Below are 18755 nucleotides of genomic sequence, written 5' to 3'. Positions count from 1 at the left end.
CTCCCCCCCCAGACCCTCCAGCACCCCCTGGAAGACCCACACAGTGCCCCCTTGAACCCCACTTATCCCCAGCCCCAGGGGGGACATGGATGCCCATTCCCACAGGTCAAGTTACAAGCACTGAGCACACAGTTAACACCCCCAAAAAAATTGTGGGAAAGGCTTTGAGGAGTAAAGGGCTGGAGATGGGGCAAGAGGAGATCCCCTGGCATGAAAAGCTTGGGAGAATGCAAGAGCAAGGGGTCTCAGCCTCATCCTACTCTCAGACATGAGCTTCGGTCCTTAATTGCAATGAAACATATTTTCAGTCAGCTCTTGATTGTGGGTGTGATGGGTGGTTTTGATATCTCTCTGATCCATTTTCATAGAATGCTGGAATGGTTTGAGTTGGAAGGACCTTAAAGATCATCTCATTCCACTCCCTCTGTTCCACTGGACCACAAGATCTAGGTCCCTTTAGAGCAACCTTGTTTAAATTTCAGCCTCATTTAAGTTCTCGGCCTCAACAACTTCCTGCAGCTCTGAGTTCTGCAGCTGAATTAAACATTGCAAGAAAAAGGACTTCCTCTTCTCAGTTTTGGATTTCCTGCCCTGTCAATCCCAGCCCAGGGAGTGGGATTGTCTCCTCATCCTGATTTCCCTGCCTTTCCAGGGCAATGGGGTGAAATTCTGGGAGATGCTCCTGGACAAGACCCAAATCCTGTGGCTGGGGCACTGAAAGCTGGGTTGAAGATTTGTTCCAACTTGTCAGAAGCTCGTGTGGGTTCTCAGCTTCCAAGGTGGATTCATCCCAGCAGGATGGTGGTAAATGCCTGCTGAGTTTGGGCTGGTATCCGAGATCTTCCCAATCTTGGCTTGGCTGAGGCAGCTCCTCTAATTCTTGCAGAGCGCCTTGAGGAATTACAAACAGCTTAAAAGGAAACCACCTGATTTTAAAAAAAAATCCTGTGGTCCAAACAAATATGCATTTCCCTCTTGCTATTAATATCCCAGGCCTTGATCCTCCTCCAAATACTCGTGCAGGCGTTTAATGGCTTGCAAAGGAGCAGTGCCTTTGATCCCAGAGTGGGAATGTTTGCTGGGATGTGAATTATTAAAGGTGAAAGATGCTTTCAAGTGCAACATGCAGCCCGTGTTTTCCAATGTGATTTATTACCTTCCTGGTGTTTCTCCCAGCCTGGCAATGAGAAATTAATTTCCAAGTTTGGGTGGGGAGGTTTGGAGGGGAGTAACTCATGCTTTGGGCACAAACTCCATCCTTTTTTCTAGAGATGATTCCCAGGGGAAGACAGACATTTCTTTCTGCCTGCTGTTCTGAGGAGCCTTTTGTTTTTCAGCTCCTGCTTTGGGCCCTGTTCGAGCTCCCTGGTCCTTCCCTGCAGCAGCAATATTGCAGTGGGGAGGAATTGCTGCAGCTGCTGCCATCTAATGGGAAAATTCAGCCTCCACGGCCTCAACTCTTCATTTTGGAATCAAATAAAACCTTTTCTTGCACAACCCTGCTGCCACTCGGCCAAGCAGCATCTTCCATGTGCAATCCCAGCATATTTAGGCAAAGGGAAAAGCTGATCTGATGGGTGGCTTTGCATGGGGAACAGACCCAGTAAAAAGAAGTTTATGGGTTGATCAGGCTGAAATGGTGCTTCTCCTATAATGGATCGAATTTGCAAAGTACACTTGGATTTATATTATTTTAAAATAAAAGAAGAAATAGCAAAGAGGGTCCCAAACAGTAAGAAAAAGCTATTCCAGATATCCCAAATACCAAACCCAGGCACAGCTCTGAGCTGAGCCACATAGATCTTTCCTGAGGAACTGCTCCATCACTAAAAATATTATACAAAGAAATATGGTAAAGGGGGATGGACTGGGAATGGGAGCATTAAATATATTGAATTAAGAAAATAAAGTGTTTTAATGATGGGGTCAAAGGAAAATGACTTGAGGTAGGCTGGGGGGAGACACGAGAGATGGAGACTTAGGATACAGAGGTAGTGGAGTGATAAATTGGGGTGTTCAGGGGAAATAAATCATCCCTAAAAGACTGAGATATTCCAGAGTCGCTGTAAAGTTGGACCCTGGCTGGTGAAGCTGATATATATAAAAATATATATGATTATATATGAAAATATATAGTGTTACTAGAAACCCAACTCCTGTTGTCACTTTATTTTTCTAAAGCACAAACTGTCTACTATTAAGCTTTGCCATTATTTACGTATAAATAATAACGGCAACAAAAAGCAAATCCAACTAGGCAGAATTATTTCCCCGAACTCTGCACATAAGCACAGCCTTTAAATACACCTGTTGAACTGCTGGGAATTTACATGGAACATATAAAATACTAAAATATAGCGCTTGTATTCTGATTTATTTAGTCTGTATGTCCTTTTTTTCCTGCAAAAGTATGATTCAATCAAGTTGTAAAAAGATTTTTTTAAAAACCCTTGAAATTGGGACATGTGCTTATTCAGATTTTCAGGCTGGATTTAAAACCAATTCAGTTACTTCACAAAGAGCAGAAGGGCAGGATGCAGCAGCTTGTTCTTCTCTGCCCAGCCTCAGATTTGCTGCAATAGTCAAGAACTCTGCTTTGGGGACAACACAATGAAAAAACCTCTTGCAAGCATTTATCTTCTTATTATCCTGGACGTGCTCTTGGGGCTTTTGAATTTATTTTGAGAAAAATATTCAGTAGTTTCTGTCAAGCCCCATCACAGCTCACTGGCAGGATAAACCTGGGAAGGGAAAAATTAGCTTTACCTTGTCTAATTGGAGAGACTTAAGTGCATTTAGGATACACTGAATATCTCATTGTTCCTGATCAAATCCAATCAGATTGCAAAGCCAGAGCAGAAGTCCCCGCAGCCCAGAGCACCAACAGCACTAAACCCCCTTGTTTTATACACTTGGATGGCTCCAGGTTTTCATTTCTTCTATCCCAAGGCTTGGGTTTAGTCCCTGCTGCTTCCCATATCCTTCCAGCATCTCAGACTCATCTGGGTTCCTTTTCTACTCTTTCCTTGGCCTGTTTTTGGTCTCCAAAAGAAAGGGGTGAAGTTCCCCAAGAAGTATTTTGGAGGGCTGGTGTGCTCTGGGGGAATGGCAGGGAGTTCCCCACAGCAGCTTTTGCTCTCAGCATCCAAGGAAGATCAGGCAAGGACGACACACGGGGAGAGAGAAGGTGTCCAAGGGCTATTTTTATGTTTTTCTGGCTGTTGCTGCAGTTTCAGATCAGTGTGGGGGGTCTGTCCATCACCAGCAGCAGCCTTTTTTCTTCTGGGGTGCCTTTGGTACTTCTTCTGCCTTATTTTTCAATTCATCTTCACGAGCTTTGAGCAACCTGGGAGAAAAGGAAGCAAATTAGCTGGGTATTTCCCCCATATTTTGTATTGTTGTGCTGTGTGTCTTGACAAGCCTTGGTACAAGAGGCTCAGCACGGCTGAAAGGAGTCAGGATCCTTCCAGTTCCGCGTGATCCAAGAGCTGTGGACGCTGCTAAAAATGCTGACCTAAATCAAATCACAGACAGAACTTGTTTCAGTCAAGCCAGGGAGAAATCAGCAGCATCCCAAAAAGGGTTTCATTCATCTCCTTGCAATGCTGGTTGTTCAGGAGACAAGTTAGGCCAGTGCTGAGTGCTCATCCCCGCACATGCTGCCCTGAGTTTTCCCTGGCATTTGGGCATGGAGTCTCTGGTGACAGTGACATCCCAGTATTTGGAGTTAAAAAAGCAGGGAGGGAGCCCATTAAACTGAGGACAGCTGGAAAATCCAAGTACACGCCTCACCTGACGAAGCTGACCATGGACTCGAAGACGTTGTGGCCTGAGGCAGCGCTGCACTCGTAAAACATGAGCTGATGCTCCTGGAAGACACAGACCCCGAATAGAAATGTAATGTTCTTGCACTGGAATAGCTTAATGTGGGAATAAACAGCCATGGGACAGTCACAGCCAAGGGAAAACAGGAGGGAATCAAGGAAACAAATACCTCAATAACTTATTTACTGGAACATGAGGGTGAAATCCAGTTTTTCTGGTTGCTACGACACTAACTTTTAATACCAAGGAAAAGGCTGACACTGCAGACAGAAGAATTTGTGATGCCCTCTGGTTATGGGAGTGAACACAGAGAGAGACATACCTAGATGTTCCCAACTCTTTTGTGCCTGACAGTGACCAGTTTGGGATAATAAGCATCTATCCATCATCTCCATTTGTAAAACTGGCCCATGGATTCTGGCCCAAATCCCATAAGTCTAAAATTAAGTCATTAAAGGTGAGATTCTTCTCATTCTCCTCACCTAACTTTTATTAGCCATCTATATTTGAAGAGATTAATTAAACTTTGATCATTTCAGTATCTTTAAACCAGGATAGTGCTCAGTGGTTTTATTGTTTTGATGGTGCTGGGAACATACTGAACACTTCACAGCAAAGATAAGCAGAGCTGAAAATGTTTTAATTTACAAATCCAGTTCCATAAACCAATTTACTGGGATGGTGCTGGGGCAGAATTAAAGTGGCAAAGGGAAAGCAAGGCAGGGAAGGGTGAGAGGTGGGTTCAGAGAGCGCTTTGCTGGCTGCCTATGCATGAGGGGTAAATTAAGGGCTTTCCCCTTTCTCCAGCTCCTCAGGCTGGTGGTGTTCATCTTTAGCTGTCCCTGCCTTGCATGGGTGGCTGTGCTTCACCACCTACCTTGGCCAGGCATTCACCCTCCTTCGTAGGGACCTGTCTCTGGGCAGCACAGTCGGTTTTGTTCCCGAGAAGCAGAACAGCAACTCCATCCTCTGCTGCTTCCTGAGTGATAAAGAGGGGAAGAACAGGACAGCTTCAAAATCTTCCTTGAATCCCAGCTGGCCATACTGTCTACACATATCCTGGAATGCCACGACTGACCCATTGATTTGGACTAATAACAGAACTTTAAATTCTTAAATAAGTTCAACAGCATTTAAGAAATTATTTTTTTCCTCTTAAATCATCTGTCCATGTCTATTAGCAGGGCAGAAAACTGGATGAGTTACCCTTGTAATGAATTCACTTTGTGCTCAACTTCAGCAGCCCTCTGAAGATGCTCTGGCTGGGATTTAAAGGCACTGAGAAAGGCAAGATGCTATTTTGCTTCAGCATTTTTAAACACTGACTTTGTGTCAATTGGAAATCTCTGACAAGAAGTTTTTAATAAGCCTTGAATCACCTCCCATTTCCCAGGACTCAAAGTGGACTATTCTTGATGTAAAAGCACCATCACTTCCAACATTTTCCATTCCTCTTCACTAGTTTTTAATTGTTTAAGAGCTGACCAGTGCTACCAACAAATTACCCTGGGAAACGCTGCAGACTTGTGAAAATTGTCTGTATCTGACTTAAATCCTCCAAGAAAAATTATTTTATAACCAAAGCAATGCGGAATACCCTTTCCAAAGGGCTTGGCCACTCCTATCATCCCAAGAGCTCGGGACCTCACCCACCTGGATGCAGCTGAGCCAGTAGCGCACGTCGGAGAAGGAGTACTCGGAGGTGATGTCGTACATCAGCACCACCCCGTCCGCCTTCCGGAAGAACTGCTTGGTCATGCTGTGGTACCTGTGGGCATTTCAGATGGTCACTACTATGGTCTAAGGAGGTTCTGCCTAGGAGTGATGTGAAATCCTAGTGGAAAAGGTGGGAATGTGGGTCTACAAAACAGGCAAACCCCGGATTTGGCTCTTGTCCTGATGGCAGGGACCATAGGAACAGCCTGAGTGCCAGTTTTATCTTAATTACTTCCTTTATTATGTTTTATCAGATCACATACTGTACAGAGTCCCTCCTTGAGCAACCCCACCTTTGCTTAGCAAAGCCAAGAATATTCATTGCCCCTAAACTACCAGGAAAAAGAAAACCCCAGGTCATGTCCTTAAGCAGCACAGCACCTCACCTTTCCTGACCAGCTGAGTCCCACAGGCGGAGAGCAAAGCGCTTGTTATCCACAACGAGGTTTTTGATCTGATAATCCAGTCCTGGAAGACACAAAAGAGGATATTTTGATACTGTAGAGTTCTGCCCTGTGACAGAAGATGGATGGAGAAGACACATGGGGCAGGGTGGTCTGAGGCAGCAGCTCCAGGGGTTGGTCCCAAGGGAACCTCTAGCTTTTAGATGTTCAATGGCTGGATTTTGGGAAGGTCTCTCATCTCATGATGAATAAAACCAGGTTGGTGAAGAGAGGAGAATGGAGCTGAAAGGCAAAGCAGAGGGGAAAGCACTGGGCCGCTGTCATTGGTGCTCTAGGAAGGACGAGGAGGAGCAGCATTTCCTGCCCATGAGCATCCAGGCGTGGGGAGTTGGTGGTTCTGGTTGGCCCCTGGGGAGAGGTTGTACAACACACTTGGCATGAGCTGTAACAGGCATGTGATAGTCACCAGCAGCTTGTGAGGTGGAGGAAAGGGAATTGCAGTGGTGATCCAAGCGAGTGCTTGGAGAAGGGCTGGAGGAGACCTACCCACTGTGGCGGCGAGGTGGGGGTTGAAGGTGTCGGCGTGCAAACGGTACAGGAACGATGTTTTGCCCACGTGGGAGTCCCCAACGAACAGCACATTGTAGAGGTGGTCTGGATCCAGGGGAGCTTTAGGACAACTCCTTGGGCCTCCTGCCCCACCTGCAGTCACAGCCCCTAGGCTGGGCTCACCTTCCTGGCTCACTTTCTGACCAAACTCTTGCATCTCCTCTTGTTGGTCAACACTGAGGTCTTTGCTCTGTTCTCCTAAGAGCTGCCCTTGCCCCAGTGAGTTATCTCTGAGGACCATCCCCAGCTGATCACTCCCAGCATCTTCTGGTGGCACTGTCACGTGCAGGGTTGATGCTGGTGACACCTCTTGCTTTGGAGGCTCGGCAGGTCTGGCAGCTCTGTGCTCCGGTTCCATCGCGGGTTCTGTCTCCCCCTCCGGCCGCGGGGCCACCGTGTGAAGCCTCCCCTCATGTCCCTGTGCTGAAACCTGCTCCTGAAGCTCCCTTGGGGTTGCCTGTCCCGGAGCACAAAGCCGCCACACATCTGGAATGAGAACATCCTCCTGCATCATCGTTTCCAGCTTTAGGGTGTTGATTTGTAACGGCACCTCAGAGAACAGGGAGGCCAATGCTGGCACAGCGTCATCGTGGCCCTGGTTTAGTCCTAGACCCTGAGTTTTCACTACATTCCTCGCCCCTGCCTCCAGCCTCTCTCCCTGTGCCACTTCCAGACCATGAGCTCCATCCAGAGGCTTCTCCTCTGCAGGAGCCCTCTCTCCCTGCAATAATTCCTGTGACTCCAGAATCTGCCCCTCAGGACCAACATATGTTCCCGGTTTTGCTTGGAGAGCAGGGCCCTCTGCAGCAGTGACAGGCTCAGGACACAAAGCAGGCTCAGTTGGAGGGGGCACATATGCAGCAGCAGCTCCTTCCTGCAGGTTTGCAGTGGGAGATGCACCCAGACCTGCCTCCAAACCTGGAGTCCAGCTCTGCTCCCCTTCCCACATCCCAGCTACACTCAGAGGTGTCAGATCTGCCTCTGTGCTCCCTCCTGAGCCTGCTTTGGACTCGTGCTGTTCTGTGAACAGCTGCACATCAGCACCAGTGCTCTGGGCCTCCAGTGTGTCCAGGCTTTCAGCCGCCTCCTGTGGTTGTACTCCTGCACCAGCCCCCCGTCCCTGTTTGCCTCGTTCTCCTGCTGGATCAAGCGCAGACTCCTGTGGCAGACCGTGCTCTCTTTGCACTTGTGCTTCTGCAACCAGCTGCACATTGGCACCACTGCTCTGGTGCTCAACACTGCCCAGGCTTTCAGCCTCTTCCCCTGGTTGTAGACCTGCACCAGCCCCCTCTCCCTGACCCAAGGTCACCCCACTGGGATGAGGCTCTGGCTCGTGTGGCAGCCCATGCTCACCTTGCTCTTGTGCCACGTCCTCTTCTTCATCCTCCTCAATCTGAACAGCTCCTCCACCCTCCCCTCCCCATGGAGCCCCTGAGCTGGGTCCCCCACACAGCTGCAGATCTGCCTGGGCATCCTCTGCCTCCACTTCCACTAACTCTGCTTTATCCTCCTGATCCAGGGGCTGCTCATCTGGATCCAGTCTCCCTCCCTGCTCTGTCCCTGGGGATTCAGCCTCACCCAGGAGCTGCAGATCTGCCTCTGTGCTCCCTCCCAGGGTCAGTCTGAGCTCATCCCCCTCTGCAACCAGCTGCACATTGGCACCACTGCTCTGATCTCCCACTGTGGGCAGGATTACCACCTCCTCCACTGGCTGCACACCTGCATCTGTCCCCCTTCTCTGTCTCATGGTCACTCCAGAGGGGTGAGGCACAAGCTCCTGCACCAGCTCACGCCCACTCTGTACCTGTCCCCAGTCTGCAGCCCCATCCCTGAGCTGCACAGCTGCACGGTCCCCCTCTCCCTGGGGGCTTTCTGGGCTGAGACCCCCACACAGCTGAGTGTCTGTGCAGGGGTCCTCTGCCTCCACTTCCACTAACTCTGCTTTATCCACCTGATCCAGGGGCTGCACATCTGGATCCACACTCCCTCCCTGCTCTGTTCCCAGGGAGTCAGTCTGCTTTAAGGCCTGCCACTGTGCCTCTGTGCTTTCTCCTGAGGCTGATTTGAGTTCATCCCCCTCTGCAACCAGCTGCACATTGGCACCACGGCTCTGATCCTCAGTAGTGTCCACGCTTTCAGCCTCTTCCTGTGCTTGCATGTTTTCATCAGCTCCTTCACTGTGCTCAACTCCTGATCTCTGCAGATCAAGCACAGGCTCGTGTGGCAGCCCATCCTCACCCTTTCCTTGTGCCCCATCCTCCTCCTCCTCGATCCGAACATTTGTTCCAATTTCTCCTCCCTGTGGAACTCCTGAGCTGAGTCCCCCACACAGCTGCAGATCTGCCTGGGCATCCTCTGCCTCCACTTCCACTAACTCTGCTTTATCCTCCTGATCCAGGGGCTGCTCATCTGGATCCAGTCTCCCTCCCTGCTCTGTTCCTGGGGATCCAACCTCACCCAGGAGCTGCAGATCTGCCTCTGTGCTCCCTCCCAGGGTCAGTCTGAGCTCATCCCCCTCTGCAACCAGCTGCACATTGGCACCACTGCTCTGATCTCCCACTGTGGGCAGGATTACCACCTCCTCCACTGGCTGCACACCTGCATCTGTCCCCCTTCTCTGTCTCATGGTCACTCCAGAGGGGTGAGGCACAAGCTCCTGCACCAGCTCACGCCCACTCTGTACCTGTCCCCAGTCTGCAGCCCCATCCCTGAGCTGCACAGCTGCACGGTCCCCCTCTCCCTGGGGGCTTTCTGGGCTGAGACCCCCACACAGCTGAGTGTCTGTGCAGGAGTCCTCTGCCTCCACTTCCACTAACTCTGCTTTATCCACCTGATCCAGGGGCTGCACATCTGGATCCACACTCCCTCCCTGCTCTGTTCCCAGGGAGTCAGTCTGCTTTAAGGCCTGCCACTGTGCCTCTGTGCTTTCTCCTGAGGCTGATTTGAGTTCATCCCCCTCTGCAATCAGCTGCACATTGGCACCACGGCTCTGGTCCTCAGTAGTGTCCAGGCTTTCAGCCTCTTCCTGTGCTTGCATGTTTTCATCAGCCCCCTCTCCCTGCCTGACCCCTGATCCCTGCAGATCAAGCACAGGCTCATGAGGCAGCCCATGCTCACCCTGTCCTTGTGCCCCATCCTCCTCCTCCTCCTCCTCAATCTGAACAGCTGTTCTACTCTCCCCTCCCCGTGGAACTCCTGAGCTGAGTCCCCCACACAGCTGCAGATCTGACTGGGCATCCTCTACTTCCGTTTCCAAAACATCTTCTCTATCAGCCTGATCCAGGGGCTGCACATCTGGATCCACACTCCCTCCCTGCTCTGTTCCCAGGGAGTCAGTCTGCTTTAAGGCCTGCCACTGTGCCTCTGTGCTTTCTCCTGAGGCTGATTTGAGTTCATCCCCCTCTGCAATCAGCTGCACATTGGCACCACGGCTCTGATCCTCAGTAGTGTCCAGGCTTTCAGCCTCTTCCTGTGCTTGCATGTTTTCATCAGCTCCTTCACTATGCTCAGCTCCTGATCCCTGCAGATCAAGCACAGGCTCGTGTGGCAGCTCACCCTCACCCTTTCCTTGTGCCCCATCCTCCTCCTCCTCGATCCAAACATTTGTTCCAATTTCTCCTCCCTGTGGGACTCCTGAGCTGAGACCCTCTGACAGATGCAGATCTGCCTGGGCATCCTCTGCTTCCACTTCCACTAACCCTGCTTTATCCTCCTGATCCAGGGGCTGCTCATCTGGATCCAATCTCCCTCCCTGCTCTGTCCCTGGGGATCCAGCCTCACCCAGGAGCTGCAGATCTGCCTCTGTGCTCCCTCCCAGGGTCAGTCTGAGCTCATCCCCCTCTGCAACCAGCTGCACATTGGCACCACTGCTCTGGTGCTCAACACTGCCCAGGCTTTCAGCCTCTTCCCCTGGTTGTAGACCTGCACCAGCCCCCTCTCCCTGACCCAAGGTCACCCCACTGGGATGAGGCTCTGGCTCGTGTGGCAGCCCATGCTCACCTTGCTCTTGTGCCACGTCCTCTTCTTCATCCTCCTCAATCTGAACAGCTCTTCCACCCTCCCCTCCCCATGGAGCCCCTGAGCTGGGTCCCCCCCACAGCTGCAGATCTGCCTGGGCATCCTCTGCCTCCACTTCCACTAACTCTGCTTTATCCTCCTGATCCAGGGGCTGCTCATCTGGATCCAGTCTCCCTCCCTGCTCTGTCCCTGGGGATCCAACCTCACCCAGGAGCTGCAGATCTGCCTCTGTGCTCCCTCCCAGGGTCAGTCTGAGCTCATCCCTCTCTGCAACCAGCTGCACATTGGCACCATGGCTCGGGTCCTCAGTAGTGTCCACGCTTTCAGCCTCTTCCTGTGCTTGCATGTTTTCATCAGCTCCTTCACTGTGCTCAACTCCTGATCCCTGCAGATCAAGCACAGGCTCGTGTAGTAGCCCATGCTCACCCTGTCCTTGTGCCCCATCCTCCTCCTCCTCGATCCGAACATCTGTTCCAATTTCTCTTCCCTGTGGGACCCCTGAGCTGAGACCCTCTGACAGATGCAGATCTGCCTGGGCATCCTCTGCCTCCACTTCCACTAACTCTGCTTTATCCTCCTGATCCAGGGGCTGCTCATCTGGATCCAATCTCCCTCCCTGCTCTGTCCCTGAGGATTCAGTCTCACCCAGGAGCTGCAGATCTGCCTCTGTGCTCCCTCCCAGGGTCAGTCTGAGCTCATCCCCCTCTGCAACCAGCTGCACATTGGCACCACTGCTCTGGTGCTCAACACTGCCCAGGCTTTCAGCCTCTTCCCCTGGTTGTAGACCTGCACCAGCCCCCTCTCCCTGACCCAAGGTCACCCCACTGGGTTGAGGCTCTGGCTCGTGTGGCAGCCCATGCTCACCTTGCTCTTGTGCCCCATCCTCTTGTGCCTCATTCTCTTGGAGATCAGTAGCTCTTCCACCCTCCCCTCCCTGGGGGGTTTTTGGGCTGAGACCCCCGCAGAGCTGCAGCTCTGCCTCCACCAGTTCCAGTGCCTGAGACTTAACTGGGAACAGCCCACACAAGTCTGGGCTGCCCACAGGTGTTTGTTCTGGGGAAGGACCCTCCCTGTGCACTGCAGCAGCCCCCATTTCTTCTCCCAGCCCTAACTCTGGTTTGTCCTCCAGTGGCACACCTGGATCCACACCTGCTCCCTGCTGTACCCCTGGGGATCCAGCCTCATTCGAGACCTGCAGATCTGCCTCCACCTCTGCCAGCAGCTCCATGCTGGTGCTGCTCTGGGCCTCCATCAGTTTCACATCTGTTCCCACTCCTCCTTCCTGGCTGTGCGTGGGTAGCACAGCCGCTGCCAGTGGCTCCTGAGCGCCCACACTCCCTCCCTGCCCTGCACCTCCCCTGGCACACTCACCCTGCAGCTGCTCTGCCTCCCTGGGCCCTGCTTCCTCCACCTCCTCTTCCTCGCTCCCAGCTCTGCTGCTCCCTGCATGCTCAGCTCGGGCTGGCAGCACTTCCAGCACTTCAGAATCCGCAGTCTCTCCCTGGGGCTGCACCTCCAGACTGGCACGCTCCTCATCCAGCGCTGCCAGGCCAGGAGCCACTGCCACCTCAGGGACACCATCCCCATGAGCTGCCTCCACTTGTGCCTCACTCCAGGATGGTGGCTCTGGCTCCAGGTGCTCTCCCAGCTCAGTTTCCAGTTTCTCAGGGAGCCCTGATGCCGGGTCAGCCCATTGCTGCAGCGCCATGCTTGGGGCCTGCACACATTGACCCAGAGTCCTGCCTGGCTGGAGCTCATCCACGGCAAGGCACTGTCCCACTGCCACACCTTCCTGCCCAGCCTCAGGTGGCCCCAGACCTGCCTCCAAATTTTCTCTTTGGCTTATCTCTACTTCCTCAGCTTCTCCCAGGAGCTGTGGTTTTTTCCCACCTGTTTTTTCCTGCAGCCACCCTGCTCCCTCCACCTCCATCGGCACCTGCTCTCCTGCCTTCGTGCTCTCTCCCAGATGCTCAGCCACATTTAGCACCATCTCCACACCAGCACCCTTTCCTTGCAGGAATAACATCTTCTGTGCCTCCTCTGGGTTCTCTCCCTGCTCTGCCCCTGGCTCCTGAGCCATGCAGTGCCCGGCTCCTGTGGACGCACCAGCCTGTGTCACATCCGGAGCACGAAGCTCAGCTGTGGCTGGTCCCTCTTGCAGGTCTCCTTCAAGCAGCTCGTGATGGCTGTGGCCAGGGAGGGTCTCCTGCAGGACCCCAGGGGTTGTTTCATGGGCTGTGGCTGCCTCTGGCCCCGTTTGGGGCTCAATGTTGTCCCAGGGGTGACAGGGAGCGTCTGCCAGGGCAGGGGGTGCACCCGGTGCCTGTGCCTTCAGATGTTTGCTCAGAGCTGCTATTGCATCATTCATCTCTCTTAGCAAAGAGCTTTGGTCAGAGAAAGCTTCCTCTTTCAGAGATTCTGGGAAGGGGTCCTCTTCTGCAGAACTTGCTTTCCCTGGGGCTCCTGAAAGGTTTATTTCTGCTGGCAGCATTTCCCAAACCCTGGAAAGGGCAGAAAATGGGATCAATGAACCAGCTCCCAGGTGAGGCTCCAGCTCCCTCCCATCCCCAGTCAGCCCCAGAGGGTGTCTGATCTACAGCCTCACCCCACCCCTCTCCAAACTGGATTTTATTTCCCCTCTGGGTGCGCTTGGAGTTCACACAGGAAAGGGGGATGCACACGCAGGCAGCCAGACCCGGGGCCGTATCCTGGCCTCTTCCCAGTACCCATACTGGCATTATCAGACAGGAAAAGACAACTCTCATCCAGGTACAGCAAGTTCCTGAGCCAAGGGAGCGATGCGCTGGGATAAGAGATGTGATCTCCAGGGTGAGAGATGAGTGGGTGGGAGAGGAGTCTTAAAAGGATGAAATATGATTGTTTGCCTGGGGAGGGTGGAGGGAGGGCCTGGGGCTCAGCCCCAGCTCACAGACACCAAGGGCACACACGGGAGCAGCAGGACCCCTTACACTTTGTGGGTGCTCTTGGCTTTGCTTTCGTCGCTCTGGGATCCCAGCCTGATCCGCATCTCGGAGCGGAACTTCTCGCTCTTCCCAGGACTCAGCTGCAGGAAACAGGGTGGGAAGAGGAGAGAGAAACACTCAGTGAGGGAGAATATCCACCCGAAACGCTGTGGAGTTCTCTGAAATTCCCTGAAATGCTGGAGGAATCCAGCTGTACCCACCCAAAATCTTGGGGGTACCAGAAGTAAGGTGCTGCAACCCCCTCCCTTCCCAAATATCTGCACCAACCCCGTTTGAGAAAGCTTTTAGGGGAGGCAGTGCTGCAGGAGCACCCTGTGCCCTTGGGCTCCCCAGCAGTTCCAAACAGAACAGCACAAGGCCCTGGAACACTGCCCCCCTGTCCTGTCCCCACACACCCTGCTGGAGTACCTGTGGGGACATTGGCACCTCGATGGGTAACTCTGCCACCACTCTGTCCCTGCAAACACAGAGCACAAGGGTCGGAACAGGAACTCCATCCTCTTCACCACATCCACCCCTGCACCAGGGTTGTCAGGGTAGTGATAGTCAGCAAAACCCACAACCCTTGGATCAGTCCTATTGAGCCCTCCTGGGTGAAGGACACCCCCATTTCTCTGGCACTGCCCTCCAGGAACACATTCAGTGCGTGGTGCTGATAGTCCTGCCTTCTTCTCTGATGCTTTGCACACCAAACCGTGATGAACCTGGACTGTGGATAGCACTGAAGCACCGTGGGGCTGAGGCCCATCCGACTCGTTCCGTATCCAGGAGGAAATGACAAATATGGGGATACGTGAGCGACACATGGTGACTGAGCTACTCACCCGGGCTGCCCTGTGTGCTCCCAAACCACTGTAGCCCTCATTGTCCTCAGGTGGTCCTGGGTCTGCTGCAGCTGCTGGTGCAGGTGCTGCAGGTGATGCTCCAGTGCCCGGTTGCTCTCCTCCAGCTGCCGGTTTTCCGTGCTGGTGGCTTGCTGGGAGCTGTGGAGGCTGCGGCAGCGCCGCTCCAGCTGTGGGATGGCAACCAGGATGCTCACAGCCCGCCCAAATCCCCATTAATTAATTAAAAACCATCTCCTCTAGACCCGGGGCTGAATTATGCCCCCCCCCCCCGAGGATGGTGGGTGGGAAACTCAACTCGTGTCCTCTGGGGATGGAGGGGAGTGTGGGATGGAGGTGGCAAATGCGGTGTGGAGGCTCCTGTGTGACAACCTGCAGCCAGGGCTGGCAGGGACACACCGGGATCAGCTGTGCATCACCGTGGGGTTGTTACAGCACAGCCCAGAGACCCCTAACACACAAAGGGGGGGTTGGGGCCAGCCCACCTCCATCTGCGCCGTGACCAAGCGCTGCACCTCCCTCTCGCTGGCATCCAGCACTCGCCGCAGCTCCTCACCGTGCTGGTGGCTCCGGGCCATGCTCTGGGACGGCACAAGACATTGGCACCCACTCATCCATCAGAAGCTGCCGAGGGGGTTTGGGGTGCTGGGTCCCCCCGGCAGGGACAGCGAGGGGAGAGGAGCAGCAGTGACCCACCTGCTGCTGCAGCCGCAGCTGTTCCTGCTGGATCTGCTGCTCCAGGACCTCGCAGAGCTGCTGCACGTCCTTGTCGTGCTCGGCCACACGCCTGTGGTGACAGCAGGGCCGGGGCGGGGGTGAGACCCCGCTGCAGGGAGTGCAGGTCCCTGGGACCCCGCAGTGCCCGCGGGAGCCTCAGGCTGCGGCTGGGTGTGCCACACCGCACCCAGCACGGATGTGTCCGGCAGTCCGAGTCCGGCTCTTTTGCCATCCCATCCATGACTGTAGAGGGAGCCCGACCCCAAACATCAGCAAAACCGCTGCTCCGGCCGCTGGTGGATATGGTGAAAGCAGCCAGGTTCCTCTGCACGGCTGGGGTGGCCCTTCAGGGCCCATCCCTGTCCCCATGCCTCCTGTCCTATCTCTATGCACTATCCTGGGGTGACTCACTTGTTCAGAGTCAGCTCCAAAGCCTCCTTCTCGCTCCTGGCTTCTTGGATGCGGTGCCTCATCTTGGCCAGGAAGTCCTCCAGGTTGTCCAGGAGCTGGGGCTCATCCTGCCGGAGCTTCACCCAGAGCTGCCAGATCTCCTGTCTGCAGGGAGAGGGGAGTTTTGGGGTGAGCACCCCCCCCCCCCGAACCCCCAAATCCAGGCCAGCTGAGTCATTCAACTCACACTTTCTGAGGTGTGTGGGGACGGATGAGCATTGGGGTCGCTGTGACCTTGTTCCCTGCTCCTGTGCTTGGGCCAAGGGCACCACCAAGGCATTTCTGGGCTCCCTGCCTGTGTGGGGATCTCCTGCCCCAAGCCTTTTCCCCTCTACCCATCCTGCAGGACACCCATGGGTGCCAAGCAGGGCACTTACTCTTCAGAGACGTTGTCAGTGCCCAGCTGCTCCATAAAGGCAGCGAAGTGTCTGCGCTCCTCGCTGTCCCCCGCTTCCAGTGCCGGGGTGGGGAGGACCAGCCGGACCCTCCGGGACGCTGTCTTCCGCCGCCGGTGCTCCCTGGCAGCTTTGTGGGAGCTCAGGAACTGCCCTGCTGACAGATATCCCAAATCCTCAGTGCCCAGCCGGGGCAACAGCAAAGCTCAAACCCCAACACTTCCCCCTCCACGGCTTCAACAAAGCGGCACAACAGGACCCTGCACCAGGTGAGCCGTAGGGTGAGACCTGGGCGTGGGGACGATTCATCCTGTGCCACACAGCAAGGGCAGCATTTCACACCCCCCAGGAGAGCACCAGGACTGTGCCCAGGATGAGCCCGGGCTGCACTTACGGAGCCCGGCCAGGAACTCCTCTGTGCCCAAGCGCCCGGTGCCAGCGGCATCCAGCCCATCGAACACAAGCTCCAGCTCCTCCCTGCTGCACGGGAAACCTTCCTCCTGCAATTTCTAAAACCAAAGCAAGCCAGGGTAAAAACCCACCCATCACACCATGTTCAGTCACCCAGGCAGTGCTGGACCCCAGGTGACAGCCCCATCCTCACCTGCACATCCGAGCGGGTGATGACTCCTGCCTGCTCCGTGTCCCTGTCACTGAGGAATTGCTGCACCCTCTGCACGATTTCAGATGCCCACGGTGGCTCCTCACTTGGGCCAGGTGCTGGTGCTGGGGCCTCCCCAGAGCCCTCACGCAGCTGCTTGCGCCGGCTGGAGCCCAAGCGCCGGCCCTTGGTGGCTGCCCGGCGCTCGGACATGGCCCCGGCTCCGGCCTGGCAGGGAACCGGTGGGTGCTGAGCCTCGGCCCTCTCCTCACTGGAGACCTTTGCTCTGGCCTGGTGGGACACAGCAGAGAGGGACCAAGTTGGAAATTCATTTTGCTGCTGTCAAGGGCCTAAAACCCGATTGCTGAGGAGGGTTTGGCAACAGGAAGGGCAACCCTTATCTCCGATTGCACGGTGCGAACGGAGCCTGGATCTGCAGCGGCAAAGGCTGCTCCCCTGGCCATCCCAGGGGCTCCCAGCCCAGCTGCCACCCAGCTGCCACCAGCCAAGAGCCCATCCCAAATCTCCCCATGTTCTCCCCAGGCTGTGGAGGATGCACAGGGCACCAGCACCAGCAAGGGCCACCCTGGAGGTGACACAGCAGGAGGTGACACCAGCAAAGGACCAGCCAAGGCGGTGCTGGAGGTCTGAGAAAGACGTGCTGGTTTCCACCTCCCTTCTCACAGCTCAGCAGCAGCTTTTAAAATTCCTCCCCCAGTTTTCACAGCTGTGAGTCAGCTCCGGGCAGAGGACATGAGGCCTCAGGAGGTTTCCACCACGCTGCTGCTCGCCCAGGCTTGTGGGGCCTGACCTGGGGCCTGGCTGGGTGGTCGTGACACCCACAGCCACTGTGCCATCCCCAAGAGGGGCTGTTCTTTGCGTGGCAAAGCTGAAACTCCAAGGGAAGGAAACCACAGCCGTGGGGAGTGGTGACGCAGAGCCAGGGCTGTGCTCGATCTGGCTGAGCCCAGCTCTCCCCTCCCAGCCCGGGGAGACCTGGCTTCTCCAGCCCTCTGCCCCCTTCCTTTTGCCATGGGAAACAGATCCTGCTAAATCCCAGTGTGCATCAGAAATGTGGGAACAGGCCCCAAAACCAGCCCAAATTCCTTAAAGCAAGAGGGTTTTGTGGAGTTGCTGGAGTCCCACAAGACCAGAAACACCCGTCTGGTGGTCCCAGCCTCTAAGACAGCACAAGTGGGAGCTCTGGGGGGCAGGGAGGTTGTTTAAGGCATGGGGAACCCCCTGGTTACCTGTCCCAGCCTCAGGGCAGGTGAGCTGAGCCCACAGCACGAGGGAGGCACTGAACAAGTAGGGGGGATGGGATGGGATGGGATGGGATGGGATGGGATGGGATGGGAATTGTGCCCCCCAGCAAAGCAGGGCCCCCATGGCATCACCAGCTGCCAGAGTCCTGCCTCCCTCCACAACACCCTGCACTGCTCCCAGCCATCAGACAGGGGCTTCCAGCCACAGTCCCCCCCAAGGAAAAACCCCCTTGGATCATCAACAGCAAGAAAAACCCCTCATTTCCCTCACTTTTCTATTTCTTAAGGTAATGCCCAAGCTGTCCCCAGAGCAGCAGGACTCACCCTTCCCACGGCCGAGAGGGATGCTCAGGGTTGGGGCACTCGAGGCCGAGGGGCTCCCCAGGTCAGAGCGACGCTGGTCCCACGCCGAGGGCGCTGGAGCGGCCCCGTGCCCCGGCTCTCATCTCTCTTACCCAAGGCGCTTTCCGTTCTCGGTGACACTCAACTGCCGGTGCTCACACATTTCCTGTTTGCTGCGTTGCAAGTGGGCTGTGGGAAGGACCCAGCCAGAGGGTCACCGTCCCCACAAACTCCCCAGATCCCAGGGCAGCTCTGCAAAGGCACTGCCAGTGCCATCGGGAAGTGCAGCAGAGGCCCCGTCCTTTCCTCGTTTGCAATGGTTCAGGGCTGGGGGGTGTTTGGGGTGGGGGAAAAACAGCAGACAAACAGCAAATGTTGTTTTGAGACTCCAAATAACCCAAACCACAAGACTATTTATAACCCCAGATTATAACATCCTACCAAAGACAGAACAACCTGAAAATCCCCCCTGCGGAGGCTCTTTGGCCCCAGAATCTGGAGATGTCCCCCTGTGCTCCTCTCTGATTTTTTTTAAGGCTCCTGCCTGAATTATAAACTTGGCTTTAAACCCAGCACCAAACCCACTGG

General features: G+C 54.7%; 1 protein-coding gene across 3 annotated transcripts; it reads right to left on the bottom strand.

The window, feature by feature from the left end:
- Positions 1–2154: 2154 nt before the first annotated feature.
- On the bottom strand, positions 2155–18442 carry RAB44 (RAB44, member RAS oncogene family). Of its 3 annotated transcripts, none has more exons than XM_032133383.1 (17): positions 18150–18442; positions 16564–16851; positions 16354–16468; positions 15942–16113; positions 15526–15669; positions 15094–15184; positions 14883–14978; positions 14380–14567; positions 13964–14012; positions 13541–13635; positions 11943–13072; positions 6492–7040; positions 5928–6009; positions 5479–5593; positions 4703–4804; positions 3793–3869; positions 2155–3346 (listed from the first exon to the last, which is right to left on the bottom strand). In XM_032133383.1, the coding sequence occupies exons 2-17, from the start codon at positions 16771–16773 to the stop codon at positions 3259–3261; spliced, it is 3303 nt and encodes a 1100-aa protein (XP_031989274.1). In that variant the 5' UTR covers positions 16774–16851; positions 18150–18442; the 3' UTR covers positions 2155–3258. The 3 variants fall into 3 exon arrangements, with proteins under 3 accessions (XP_031989274.1, XP_031989276.1, XP_031989273.1); XM_032133385.1 differs by having other exon boundaries at positions 12678–13072; positions 18150–18440; XM_032133382.1 differs by lacking the exons at positions 11943–13072; positions 13541–13635; positions 13964–14012; ... (6 more) ...; positions 16564–16851; positions 18150–18442 and having other exon boundaries at positions 6492–9597.
- Positions 18443–18755: the final 313 nt, after the last annotated feature.

Source organism: Corvus moneduloides, chromosome 24 (genome assembly GCF_009650955.1).
Source record: "Corvus moneduloides isolate bCorMon1 chromosome 24, bCorMon1.pri, whole genome shotgun sequence".
Classification (NCBI taxonomy): Eukaryota; Metazoa; Chordata; class Aves; order Passeriformes; family Corvidae; genus Corvus; species Corvus moneduloides.
This window is presented reverse-complemented; position numbering and strand designations above follow the sequence as displayed.

Excerpts from the sequence above, each read along its gene's own strand:
- RAB44 (XM_032133382.1), bottom strand. The coding sequence starts at position 9,591 with ATGCAAGCACAGGAAGAGGCTGAAAGCCTGGACACTACTGAGGACCAG. Across the intron at positions 5,594-5,927 it reads GACTCAGCTGGTCAGGAAAG|GTACCACAGCATGACCAAGC; the intron begins GTGAGGTGCTGT and ends AAATGCCCACAG. Across the intron at positions 3,347-3,792 it reads TCCATGGTCAGCTTCGTCAG|GTTGCTCAAAGCTCGTGAAG; the intron begins GTGAGGCGTGTA and ends CTTTTCTCCCAG.